The sequence below is a fragment of the Erpetoichthys calabaricus genome, chromosome 4 (assembly GCF_900747795.2).
Source record: "Erpetoichthys calabaricus chromosome 4, fErpCal1.3, whole genome shotgun sequence".
Taxonomy (NCBI): domain Eukaryota; kingdom Metazoa; phylum Chordata; class Cladistia; order Polypteriformes; family Polypteridae; genus Erpetoichthys; species Erpetoichthys calabaricus.
This window is the reverse complement of record NC_041397.2, coordinates 278,516,773-278,530,832: the sequence shown is the minus strand read 5'-3', so window position 1 is coordinate 278,530,832 and position 14,060 is coordinate 278,516,773. Positions and strand designations below refer to the sequence as shown.

Below are 14,060 nucleotides of genomic sequence, written 5' to 3'. Positions count from 1 at the left end.
AACTCTACTGGACACTTAGCCCCCACTGAAGTGAATTGTCTACCCTTCACATTCTGGATTTGTAGTAACTTACCTGTATTGTAATATTTTGTGCAGTTTCCAAGCTCCTTCTCGTCTCTCAAGATGAATTGTGGTAGGGTTAGCCCTTCAGCAACCTGCACGGGACTTTCACTCAGCCACTCAAAAATCAAATCATTCATGGTGTAGCCAACTGTGGAAAAATGCAGAGAGCCTCTCTCAGAAAAGTAATCAACTGAGTTGTCCAGTTTATCAAAAATAATCATTTGTAGAATCTGATTTTTGAGACTGGTTTGCTTGCACTGGAAAGAAAATCAATAGTGAAAGGCCCCTCAGAGATTATGAGACAACCGTCAGTGGTGGTGGATGTCATTACAAGTTTGTTAAGTAGCCAGGAAAGACCTTGACACCTCATAAACCTGTAATGGAAAAAGTGGGGTCAAGAAAGGGACTGTACAATAAAGGAGCACTGCAATATTTTTGTCGGAAATTAAAAGTATAGGACCTTTACATTTTGACAAAATTACAGCTTATTTAAGGCATTGTCAAATTTTTACCAAATCATAAAGATGACACTCAAACTGACCCTGCGACAGATTTTCATGGTGTAATTCTCAAACCAAAACAGAATGAGTACAATAAAGTAGTGGATCCCAAACTCACTCCTGGGGACCCCTGTGGCTGCAGGTTTTTGTTCCACCCAGATTCACAATCGGTGATAATAATCGATAACAACTGATCTCATTTGATTAGCTGGCCTTTTTTACTCTTCTCTTATTCTGCATTCAGAAAAACACAACAGTAATGTTTTTACATTTATAAGACATTTACAAATATTTCTATTTTTTTCTAAAGCTATAAATGCTTAACTCTTTTTTGTTATTTTCCTATTATTTTGCCCTTTTCCCATGTAGTTTGCTCCCTTCATTTAATCCTAAGAGTGACAATTAACAACCAGCACAGCAGACACTCGGGATGATGAAAGCTACATCGACTTCAGTGTCAGACCCGCTAATTAGTAAATAATCAATTAAATAACCAGAACACCTGGAAAAGCAGAATGAAAATGAGGTTGAAAATACTGTTAATGACTTAAAAAAAGCTACATATTCCCCATATAACTGCTTATTAGTTATTGCTTAGTTATTACTTAGTTTGTAATTTCTACATTGGCTCCAAAACACAGAAACTGGGAAATAATGACTCACTTGATTAGACTAAGAGTCCAATGATAAACAGAAGTTGGTTGGAACAAAAACCTGCAGCCACAGGGGGTCCCCAGGACCGAGTTTGGGAACCACTGCTACAAAGGGTTTAGGGAAATTGGGAAACTCTGTTTAATAACTTTAGGGTGTCTTGGGTCCTCATAAGATCTCTTTCTGCCCTTAATATGAGTTGGTTCCAAAATAGACAGCGATTTTCATTGCCAATTTAAGGGCTGATTCCTCTGGAAGCGTGCCAGAAGAAAAGCTATGGCCCTTCCCAGAACTCATTGTTTGTTCTACCAGGAAAAGGGGAAAGGTAATTAGTGATTGTTTATCCCCTTGCCCTATGGTTGGTGTTTTTGCCTCACTTGGGGTGCTTGATGCTCCCTAAGTGCTCGTGTGCGACAATGGATTTATTATGAAAAACTCAGTGAGTAGTGTTAGCTGAATGGTATGTTGGAATGCAATGCGCCATTGAATCAATGATAGACATCATACTGGGGAAGTTATTGCACACCTGTTCCTGGACAGAGGAGCCATATTTGTAACCTGGAGAGGAGTAGAATGCAGGCATCTTTCAAACAATGTCCCTTATGGATATGAGCAGACTCAGGCTGTGGTGGAAACAGGGCCGGATTTATATGAAAAGAGGCCCTAGGCTATTCCACTTATGAGGCCCTTTCACCTTCCATTTTTAAGTTTGTAAATTACATGAGAGATAATAAAATACGTAATACGCGTTGATCTTAACCAATACATTTTTATGTTTGTTTATTAGTCATATGCGTATAATTTCTCCTTATTTTCGGTTCAGTGTTTTAGTGTTCACTGTTTTTAGAATAGTGTAATTTTAATTTTGCTAACAATTTGAATGTAGGCCCCTCTTGATCTTGGGGCCCTAGGCTGAAGCCTAGTTAGCCTATAGGAAAATCAGGCCCTGGGTGGAAATATGGCAGGTCACTCGGTAGTTGTTAGGTTTTGAAGAGCTTCTCTGTTGATGGCAAAAGTGAGTCATTATGCACTATTGTGCTGGGAATCTCTATTCCTTATGATAGATAGATAGATAGATAGATAGATAGATAGATAGATAGATAGATAGATAGATAGATAGATAGATAGATAGATAGATAGATAGATAGATAGATAGATAGATAGATAGATAGATAGATTGTTCATTCCAACGAACGAACAAACTTTATTTGTCTCCAGGGGTGAGTCATATTCAAAAAACATTTCAAAATTAAAACAAAAGTCATGCGCTGATCCACCCAATGACATATTTCTGCCTCAGAATACATACAGAAGAAAAGATTAAAATTGTAGTCATTTAATTATTTGAAGGATTAATAGAAAAGCTAAAAGCAGAGCTCATTGTTAGACCTCTTATATTTATTGTACTTCATCACACATGCATACCTATGGGGCATCTTTAGGGTTCTGAGAACACAAATGATTCCAGAGCAGCAGAGTTGTTAACTCCTTCTCACTTTTTGTCCATAGACCTGAAAACAAATGGCTGAAAGATGTTTGACGTCACTTCCTTTCAGAACAGTTTTACTATTTAAAAGCAGCTTAGTCTGGAAGCTGATCATTTGAAAATCAGCATTGGAGAACTTAAGAGCTGGCTCTAAAGACTTGTGATAAGACCATGATGGTCCTGATTGTATTTTTTCAATGTTTTTACTTTTAATTTGTCCCCAAAATTAAAAGAGGTTTACCAGGATGATACCCCAAATCTTTTTTCTGTCTTGGCAGGTCATTATTCCACCCCTCAATCATTTATATTTACTTGGTTAGACTTAGAGAAGAAATGCTTCACCGATTGTTATTGAGCCATTTCCATTTAAAACATTTTCACACCTTGTCCTCTTTGTACAAAACAGGCTTCAGATTTATGACCCTTATTCAATTTCTGCAGAGGGAATTTCTACAGCTTGCAGTGTTCCACAGCCTTACTTGAAATGAGTCTGTTTTAAGCTTGTTTTTAATAGATTTTTAAGACCTTAGTGCAATAATGTTTTCAATGTGTCATTCAATTTGTCACATTTATGGACAAGAAAGCTTTTTACCCCAGCAATCCATTCATTCAGTTTCCAGCATAACTGAAAAGTGAAATGTATTTCTTTCATTAGAGAGGTTGTATTGTTTATTTTGTAAATGGATCTTTATGCACTTAATAATTAATCTGATTCTATTGCATGTGTACATTATCTCAGAAATTAAACACAATTTTTGCCATTGGAACAAAATGCAAATTTGAGTGACCAGGAAAGAAAATGTTAAAAAATATCGGAGTGGACGGGTTTACTTACAAGAGTACTTTTTATTCCTCTGGCTTAAACTTTTGCAGTACATGCAAGATATTTAACATTTCAAAAGTGTTTGTTGTGGCCTGTAGCAAGGTAAATAAAAGCTTAGATTTAGTCAAAAAGATGTATCAATTATTCATTTAATTAATATTTACTTAATAAAGTACCAAATTATTAATTTAATTAATACTTACTTAATAAAGTACCATTATCAGTATGAACCATCATAAGATGCTTTATAGGGTTTACTTTAAAAAAAATAAAATCAATAAAATAAAAATAAATAAATAAAAAAAATAAAATTGGAAAAAGATGGGTGATCTGTTTTAATGGAGTATTAAACTAAGTGATGTTTCCTACAGTGATGGTCCCCTCTCAGGAGCCTGCTAAACTGTGGGCAAAAGACACAGTTAGACTAATATTATTAACAGTACAAAACTATGATTCCCTGTCCCTTTGATGCTGAAGGTATCCATATTACTAACCGAAGGTTGTAAACCGGATGGACGCAGGGCGCATCGAAGCGCACGTGCACTGCCGCACTGCAACGAGCCCGCCCATAGCTAATGACACAGCCACAGAAAACACAGGCGCCCTGCGTCCATCCGGTTTAGAACCTTCGGTTAGTAATATGGATGTCACGAATCGCCTACCAGTGTGATCGCTTTGAAGACCCATATAGATATTAAATAACAGTTAATTGGCACACGCCCAGATGTCCAGACTTCGAAGCTCATGCATACATGCACGCCAGGGTGTACAGCCGCCCAAACGCGACCGCCCACACCACTGCATATACCACGTTCGTTTACTAATGTAGCCCTCCATGCCTGATCCGCCGCCATGGCCACTTCTCGCTGACGACACAGCCATAGAAAAACAAAAATGAGACTGCATGGCTAAAAACAGTAAACAAAGGCGCCTACAACTGAGTCACAGCTCCAAAAAGAAACCGCTTTAGTACAAATATGTTTATTTAATTAAATGAACTTTCCCAGGATGCGCCCACCCTCCATGATATTCCATCCCTCCAAGTATCGGAGGGAACAGAAAAGTTTCCATCCAGTTTTTTGCAACGTTTTGTTATCGACAAACAGAATATACGTAAAAAAAATGTACGAAATTTGCTGTCTCCAGCCTGTTTCCATCCAACTGGCTTTTTATCGATAAAATGGTGTGCGTGATGACGTCATCCCCCCCCCCAAAACGAACTGTCGCATATCTTTTGTTGTATCGCGAAAAAAATCTGCCCTTGAGCCGTTTCCATACATAATTTTGTGTATGTCGCAAATTATCTACCTTTTGTTTTCCACGTTACACACCCTCCACTAAACAAAGAAACAAAGAAATGGAGAGATTATTCAGACAGTTTTTTGAAATTTGCCAGCTTACTGTTATTTCAGTTTCACAAATAATTGGAATTATACATAATATCCGGAGACGACAACAGAATGAAGCAGTTGCTTGTCTGATAGCCCTAGAGCTCGAAGAAAGTACCCCAGTGCGACGAAACCCACGGGTATGGGAGAGACGACGGAATAAGACCTTCTGGGAGGAGGTGGTGGAGAGACACTTCTCAGAAAATCTCTGGCTGCAACATTTTATAATGACACGGCCGACGTTTGAGATGTTGTATGGATTCATCAGTCCTGATGTTGCGCCTATCACAGGTTGCCACCGACCACCGGTTCCAACCCAAAAGCGGATTGCCATCGCCCTTTACAAGCTGACAACCTGCGCCGAGTATAGAGTAATTGGAGAAACTTTCGGGGTTAGTAAAACTACCGTCCATCGATGTGTATATGCTGTGTGCACCGCTATTAAAGAAAAATGAATGCGGCGTTATATCAGACTTCCGACTGTAACGGAGGCCAATGAAATTGCATACCGCAATTCCTTGGTGCATCTTGTGCCACAGATTTACGGTGCGCTGGATGGCACGCATGTGCCTATTCTTCCCCCGACGGAAGGCTACCGCGATTACATTAATCGCAAAGGGTGGCCATCTATTGTTCTCCAGGCCCTTGTTGATGACAGGTGCATGATACGAGACATTTGCGTTGGCACTCCTGGAAGTGCCCATGATGCAGCTGTGTTTGCATCATCGGATCTGTACAGGTGAGCCTACCTTTCAACATCCCTTCTCAGTGCGATAACAACTGAATTAGTTCTGTAACCTGCTTCCCTTAAGGTTTTTAATTAAAACTGAAATTTGAATTAATACAAAATAACGACGTTTAATCAAAAAAAACCTCTCTTCATCAGACCATGCGAACCGCTCCATATTCTCGTTTTGATTGCACGTGATGAAAATGTGACACATTTATTTGCGTTAAAGCCCTTTTTTCCGACAAAAAGTGTTTCCAATGTAGTTTTTGCGACATCTGAAGTATCGATATGGAATTTATGCGCTAAAGTTAAACGGAAAAATATTATGTCGACATTTACAACATTTTAACGATAATTAGCATTTCCATCAGCCATATCGGTAAAAAAATTTGAAGCGCTAAATATTTTTTCGCAAAAACTCCTTGGATGGAAACCTGTGATTGCCATTCTTGGATTTGCGATTCTTTCGAGAATCGCGGGCTTGCTGGTTTTGCAATAACTAATTCTTATTTTTGTAATTCACACAGACCACTTAGAGAAAACATTTGCTCACTGCAGAAATATAAAGATGGTGGACAAATTTCAAATATAAAATTGCTTGACTAGAAAACATATACTGTATGTTTTTGGACACTTTTGACACCCACTGCACGCCCAGCCTACCTGGAAAGGGGTCTCTCTTTGAACTGCCTTTCCCAAGGTTTCTTCCATTTTTTTCTTATAAGGGTTTTTTTGGGAGTTTTTCCTTGTCTTCTTAGAGAGTCAAGGCTGGGGGGCTGTCAAGAGGCAGGGCCTGTTAAAGCCCACTTCCTGTGTGATTTTGGGCTATACAAAAATAAACTGTATTGTATTGTATTGTATTGTATGCGGAATATTCAGTTTATAGCACAGTGCAAAGGACTTAGGCAAAGCCTTAATGGTGTGGAGATCAGAGCGCTATACAGGCCATATTATCTGCTGCAGATTCCCTTGAGATAGTCCTTTATGACCTTGGTTGGTTATTTTAGTTTATTATCCTGGTGCACAATGAAGCTGGGATCAATCAGACCCCCTGATGTTATTGTGTGATGGATGAGAATCTGCATGTATTTCTCAGCATTGGTGAGCATGTTAATTCTGACTGGGTCACCAACTCTGTGTGCAGAATTTCAGCTGCAAACCTGCAGGGAACATCTCAGAATTTAGAGAATAGATCAGTTTGGAACCCACAATTTTGACTTCAGGGGTGCCTTCAGGGAGGGTGTTTCCTTTTTAATATAGTGAGTTTTAAGCACAGTGCCTTTCTTTGTAATATTGTAATAAATCTCATTTATAGAAGTTAGATAGTCCTGCCCTAAAACTACTTGCCAAGGCAATTCTGGGTTCTGCTACTATGTGCTTGCCTCGCTTGTGCATGAGCTGGGGGAGGAAAGGTAAAAGGGAAACCATTTTGCAGATGTTAGCGGCTAAGTGACTTTGTCTTTTCTTCGGAGGTTTCGTTTTGCTGATGTGCTGGCCTTGCTTGTGTTGTGTTTACTTGGAGACGGAGCCTTTACCCCGATTCCAACCCTCACTTCTGGGCCGGACAGACTAACACACTTCCACGCATAGACGTTTATATATAAGATATATATGTACGTATATTTATAGGTCTGAATTATTTGGATGGTTACCTACCAGGTAACACTTGTGGCTGGTCAGCCACTTGACAAAAAAACATCCACTATGTCCTCTCAGTTGCGAGAAGCAGATAACAGAAAGAGTTACCTGGTAGTTGACGCAAATAATCAGATTTTGGTTTAGACCTATGAATTTAATACTCCGATCTTCACCCTGTCAAATAAGTGAACCAGCTGCCATGGCACAGTGCCTCAGGCACTGACATTCATGGTTTGATCTATGTAAGGGGAAGCAAAGGTACGTACACCAATGAGCCCTATTTAGGTCGAAACATACAGTATGTCATGTACTCTTTGTATTATTTGGCAGGTACTGTATCACATATACATCTTGTAAGGTTTCCAAACTCTTTTGGGGCTGCCACCAAAGGGACAACATGCCAAAGAGCGTCCCAAAGTGCGATCACCACATCTATGGAAGATAACCTGTTGGTTGCTGGGCCAAGCGCGGGCTCTCACCACTGTGGTAGTTCGCCGCAAAAACAAATCCGAGCTGATCACAGTCACACTATGAGCAACTATGAGCTTTTCGATACACTTTTGCTAGAAGGAAGGCATGTGCATAAGTAGCGAAGAGCAAACAGCTTCTAAAATGGCATGTGAATGCACAAAGCCAAATAATCCGTGGATGACTTTTTTCGTATTATCGCTGAATCAGACTCCAATTTTTCGGACTCCAATTTTGATGCAAGTGATGTGGAGAAAACGAAGGTGAGGTACCGGCATCAGCTGATTGGTCCCCAGCTGACCATGGTGCTGAACACGTTCATGTAGACTGATGCACCTATGGCAACGTTCGCCTGGGAGGACAGACACTTACGATGACAGGAGGTACAAACCATATTGCATCTCACTGCAACTACCACCCACACGCACCTGTCTCACAAAGACAGCCAGCCCACCGTGCATTCCTGTTGGCCATCGAGCCGCCGCAAACTGCAAACAGGTGCCGACATCAGGCACAACAGGCTGTAACAGACGTTTTATGTTGATTTATGTGTGAAATCGTAGCTTTGTGCTCTTTTCAGAAAACTGAGTTTATTTCGAAAAAATATTCGCCATCAAAAGAGTTGCTACTGAAAATAGACATAGACTGTTAATGCTGTTCCCTGATAAAAGATAATGTTACTGCTGGTATTTCTTCAGATAAAAAAGAAAACAGATTTAGAAATGTTAACTTGCTGTCCCTCAGAAGGTGCCTGTTATAATGTTGTGATCGTGGCTCTGGACTCTGTGGGTAACTTGTTTTTCTATAACAAACTAGATAAAACGTTACTGTCCTGGCAGTGGCAAATAGCTGTGGTTTTATATTTGATTTGATTACATTAATGTTTAAGTTGAGATTTACAAGAAATATTTTAACTGCTACTACAGTATGTAAAGGGAATACTGCTGTTAAAAAGCATCTTATTTGTTTAAAGTGTTTGCAAACCAAATACACGCAATACTCTACTTTTGAGTTCATTATGAATTTTGCGCATAACAATGTGATTGTTGTGATTGTCTGAGATTAATCACGATTAATAGATAATAGATCCAACACTAGTTGATTACACGTTAACAAAATGCAGCACTATACCATTTGTCCAGTTTTACTGAGAACAGTCTTGTCCAGACACACTAGTGACTGTGATTTTTATGATCACTTGTAGGAAATGAAGGCAGCTAAATGATGCTTGAGTTCTTTATTTCTCAATTCATATTACTGCAAGGCATGCATTTGTGTTTTATTATGGACCTTTTCCTCAATTACCAACTCCTAAAGCACAATAATGTCAACTCAAATTACTGTTGTGTAAATTATGTAGTACTGTATGTGCTGTCTCCTCGGTTGGTATAGTGAGGAGATTGTGCTTGATTTCCTGTAAATACAAATACAAATAAACATCAGCACTTGGCTGAATAATGCATTTTTACTTGACATGTCTGTAGGTTGGTTCTGATTGGCGGCAGGGATTCAGGGAGTGTCATGCCTTGTCTGGTGTCATGTCAGGCCCAGGGGCCCATGGCTCTGCCATTAGGTAAGCAATACCATTGCACTCCAAGTGGTTCTAACTCCTTCTTCCTTGTCTCTCGTTAAGAAGCTGACTGACGCCACTTCCTTTACAAACTGCAAAGCTCCATTCCTTGCAGGATGTCCAATACATAAGCCGGCCAAAGACAAGAAGTGACCGTTTTCTTTTGGCTCCACAACTGAGAGAGACAGACCTCCTGCTCAGAGCGTCATTACTAGCAGAACCTGAATGTGACTGTGGACATTTTGGACTTGAATCACATTTTCTCTTTTGTTTCACCAAGAAGGTACACCAACTCTTCATCCTTATCTTGTCTGTTATTCTTACAATATAATACACTGCATGCATTTTTTTATTTTTTCTTTATGTTTATATTTACACAAAAAAGCACTAAATTTGCCTTCTCAGCTACGTATATCCAATAACAGGCAAAAATAAAAGCACATAGAGACAAACAAGTTAAAAGTTACACAAAAAGTCAAAAATATTTACAGTACATAATTTAAAAACAAGTACTTTGCTACCTGCTGTACATCTAACATGATGACAGTTAAGTTTTGACCTAAAACAGTTACACGATAATGTCTGAAAAACAAAGGAGATTCTTCTGCACCAAGTCTTTCCTCTTTTATGTCAGGAATGGATTGTGGCTTTGCCTTCAGTGCTTCCATCTACCAGTTGTTGGCAAAGGCCTCCTTCTATCATTGATACATGACAGTCATAAAATGGGAATGGAGGAACCTTAAAGGAAAGTGATGTCCCTTGAGCATTGCTCGTGGTGTCTAGAGGTTTTGTGTTTTCTGACTTCTGCTTTGGCTTTTGGGATTTTCCCTTTTGTATTGTGTGCCTTTTTTAGTTCTGGTCTACGGCTAATGTCCCTCTGCCTGCTTTGGTTTCTTTTTATATCTTTTATATCAATATCCAGTGCATGCTGGAGTTTACAGCCTGTTGAAACCAACAGGACCATATCGTCTTCAAAAAATAGTGATGCAATTCTAAGGCGCCAAACTGAACACCTTCACTTCTCTGGCTGCGACTTAATACCCTGGTCCATGAAAATCACAAACAGGATAGGAGACAAAGCACAACCCTGGCAGAGTCGCACACACATTGCGGACACTGCAACGCCATACACTCCCAGCATCCCCCACAGAATCCCTCAAGGAATTCAGTCATACACCTTCTGTATACATATTCTCATTTTTTAATCTTTGTGTTGTCAATTAATTGTGCAATCCTTTTTTCTGTAAAATGAACATATTTGTGCTACGTTCTGGTCAGAGTTTACACAAAGCAGGAGGAAACTGGTTTGTTCTTAAAAGAAAAGTAGTCAGAAGATGAAGGGCACAGACAAAAATACTCGCAAGGATGTTATTAAAAAAGACAACGTACCAAAACATCTTGTCAAAAAATCTTCAGTCAGAAATAATCAAAGTTAAATGTCAAAAACCCAGAAATTCAGGAATTAGAATAAGCACGAACACAAGAGTCGTTTCAATGCCAATGCTGCGGTAACTAGAGAATCATGTCAGCTTGCTTTATAGTTTCTGATGAACCACATGATGCAGTGTAGGCAGCATGATCAGGAGTTACCCAGGCAACGGTAAACAAAAATGGCAGCACTCAAAATATTGGCATTAGCAATATCTAGAAACCAAAAAGCAAACACAAAAACAAATACTGAAAAATTACAACATTAAGGCCAATTGCAGTAGAAGAAAATAAATATCAATATATAAAATATCAATATATTGTCCCGCTGTATACCACAGATCTAAAAATGTTCTTAAATATTTCTAGAAGCATGACAGTAAATAAATCTTGATGCAAAAGCCTTTTTAGTCTCCAGTTGTTAGTCATGTCAAACATCTATGGGATGAGATGGAGTGAGCTGTTCACAGTGGTGATCCACCACCAGCTAATCTGCACCCATTTTCAGACACACTGGAGTCAACCCAGAACAGCATCCCTGTGCTGCACTGTACACACATTGTTGAAATCATGTGACAACAAATTGTGAGGCTTCTAATGGGCACGGCCACACATCATACTGTAGGTGTACCTAATAAAGTGGACACCAAGAGTGTGTTTCAGAAATCCTGCCTTCTGTATGTTTATTGATCCAATCAAATGGTTAGAGATGTTATTCATAATTTAACATACACTTGCTCATGCTTTATTAAATATACAGTATGTACAAGGTTAGCAATTAGCTGGAACCATTTTCTCATTCAAATAGCAACACTTAAATCTTTGTTATTTATTTGTCCTTCATTCTTTTTATGCCTGTACAATTTATTTGCACATGTAAATGTTGTTTTTGGAGGCTCCTTTTCAAGCCGTTAGAAGCACAGACAGCACTGTAGAAAAGAGTAGCGACAGGAAAATAAAACTGACTTAACACTGAAAAAAAAGTTGTTTCACTTAAAGTGACGTGCTTGAAAATGATTGTGCCTTTAAGATTTACTAAGGTAATTCGTGATGTCGCAGACAATCTCAATCACACTGATTGATGACACAAAAAACTGCTGCCCGCTTAGCCTGACTTGCTGATTTCAAATGCAACTGGACTTTGATTAGTGATGACCTGCCACGCTGGCTGAAGCTTAGAATTCATCACTGGACAGTAAACAACACAGAAGGGGACAGCAGACAGAAGGAGCACAAGGGTCTGACACATCGCCACACATTTGTCTCAGGTAAGATAAGGTGGGAGTTCATCTTCAGTCCGGCCTGCGCCCTGCTGTTTCGGTGTAAGACTGGTACAGATGAGCTCCGTGCTGAAGTTGACATCTATAATGGTTTACACTTAAGGTTGGAAAACTGCATATTAGTCAGATCAATTACTGAATAATAATATTAACAATAATAATTATTACTTACAGCTCTCTAGTTGCATGGCACAGATTTGCATATCCATGGGGAAATTTTTTAAATCCATTGGACAGGAGAGGATGAGAGTCAGCCTGAAAAATAAAACAAAATTAAATATAATCAAATATGAGAAGCCTTTAAAGTAGATTACTTGATAAGAAAACAATCCACACTTTTCATTACTTGATCATGTCAGAGACTGCATTGTGTTCACAACGTGTAGTCTGTTATAGTTCAGCTTTTGCAATTTTTGATTCATTCGTTCATTTCAGTCTGTTGCTGTAAGTGCGGATCACGGTGGCAACATTTTAAATTTGCCTGCCCAGGCCATCCTGTCTCTTAGACATTTTTTGCAGCTTCTCCAAGAAATGTCCCAGATGCCAGTTAAGACATGTACTGTGTAATTCTGCTAATGTGTCTTGAGTCTGCCCTGGGTCTGTTTCCAGTGATTTGTGCCTGTTATTATAGGCACACGTGAGAGGTGCCCAGGGGCATCAAAACTGCAAAACCAAACCACCTCTCAATCTGGAGAAGCAGGGGGTTACTCCAAAGTCCTCCAGGGTTCCTGAGTTCCTCACCCGATCATGGAAAGTGAGCCCAGAAACCCTGTGCAGAATCTCAATTCATGATGATTTCTCACTTCAATAACACAAAATGTATTTATTCACTTCTGTCCACAGCCCAACTCTGTTGTTTAAGTGTGAGACAGAAATATGCGTAAATATGAAAAGGTGACACAGAATATTATGGGCACTCTGCTGCCTTCTGTCAAGGACATATACAACACTTACTGCATTAGACAGCATTAACAAAGACCTCAGCCATCCTGAACAGCAGCCAACAGTCAACAATAAGAAGATATATTGTAACATAACAGTGTGTATTTATATATAATACTTGCAAATACATGTATGTATACTATATACACACATATATATATATATATATATATATATATCTATATTGAAAAAGTTTACTGTCAAATAAATGCAAAGAGTACACGACATGTGTTTCGCCCTCATTCTGGGCTCATCAGGCGTACACACTCCACTGCACTCCCTCTCGGGAATCGAACCTCGGACGTCAGCGCCAGAGGCGATGCCCCTAACGTTGCACCACGGCGTGTGGTTCGTTTATTTGACAGCATGTAGATCGGGGTAATTACATTCACGGCATTCGAAGTCTGTGTCACAATCTGATTGTATGGGTGGTTACCTACCAGGTAACGCTTGTGGTTGGCCAGCAATCTGCTAACATCCGCCACGGTGCCCTCAGTTTGTGAGGAGCAGATCATAGAATGGTTGAAATAGTTTACCCGATCTACATGCTGTCAAATAAACGAACCACACGCCGTGGCGCAACGTTAGGGGCATCGCCTCTGGCGCTGACGTCCGAGGTTCGATTCCCGAGAGGGAGTGCAGTGGAGTGTGTACGCCTGATGAGCTCAGAATGAGGGCGAAACACGTGTTGTGTACTCTTTGCATTTATTTGACAGTAAACTATTTCAACCATTCTATGATCTGCTCCTCACAAACTGAGGGCACCGTGGCGGATGTTAGCAGATTGCTGGCCAACCACAAGCGTTACCTGGTAGGTAACCACCCCTACAATCAGATTGTGACACAGACTACGAATGCCGTGAATATATATATATATATATATATATATATATATATATATATATATATATATATATATATATATATATATATATATACTGGCATACACGTGTGGGAGACAGTTTACAGGCTCAAATAGTGTTATTTCTCAACCACAGCAGAGGTTGGCGCTGTCATCTGATTCTTTCTTCTCTTGTCCCTCTGCAGACCAGTTGAAGACCACCCCTCTCAGTGACATCACCACCAGTTCACC

The 14,060-nt window shown here is 39.6% G+C and overlaps 1 protein-coding gene across 3 annotated transcripts in view; it reads right to left on the bottom strand.

Moving 5' to 3' along the window:
• Positions 1–14,060, bottom strand: part of glra2 (glycine receptor, alpha 2) — a 225,233-nt gene that overhangs the window by 83,731 nt on the left and 127,442 nt on the right. For all 3 annotated transcript variants that reach the window (XM_028800850.2, XM_028800851.2, XM_051927231.1), the window contains 2 exons: positions 12,198–12,280; positions 74–211 (listed from right to left, as the gene is read on the bottom strand). In XM_028800850.2, the coding sequence (XP_028656683.1) occupies positions 74–211; positions 12,198–12,280 (221 nt within the window). The remainder of the gene's footprint in view (positions 1–73; positions 212–12,197; positions 12,281–14,060) is intronic.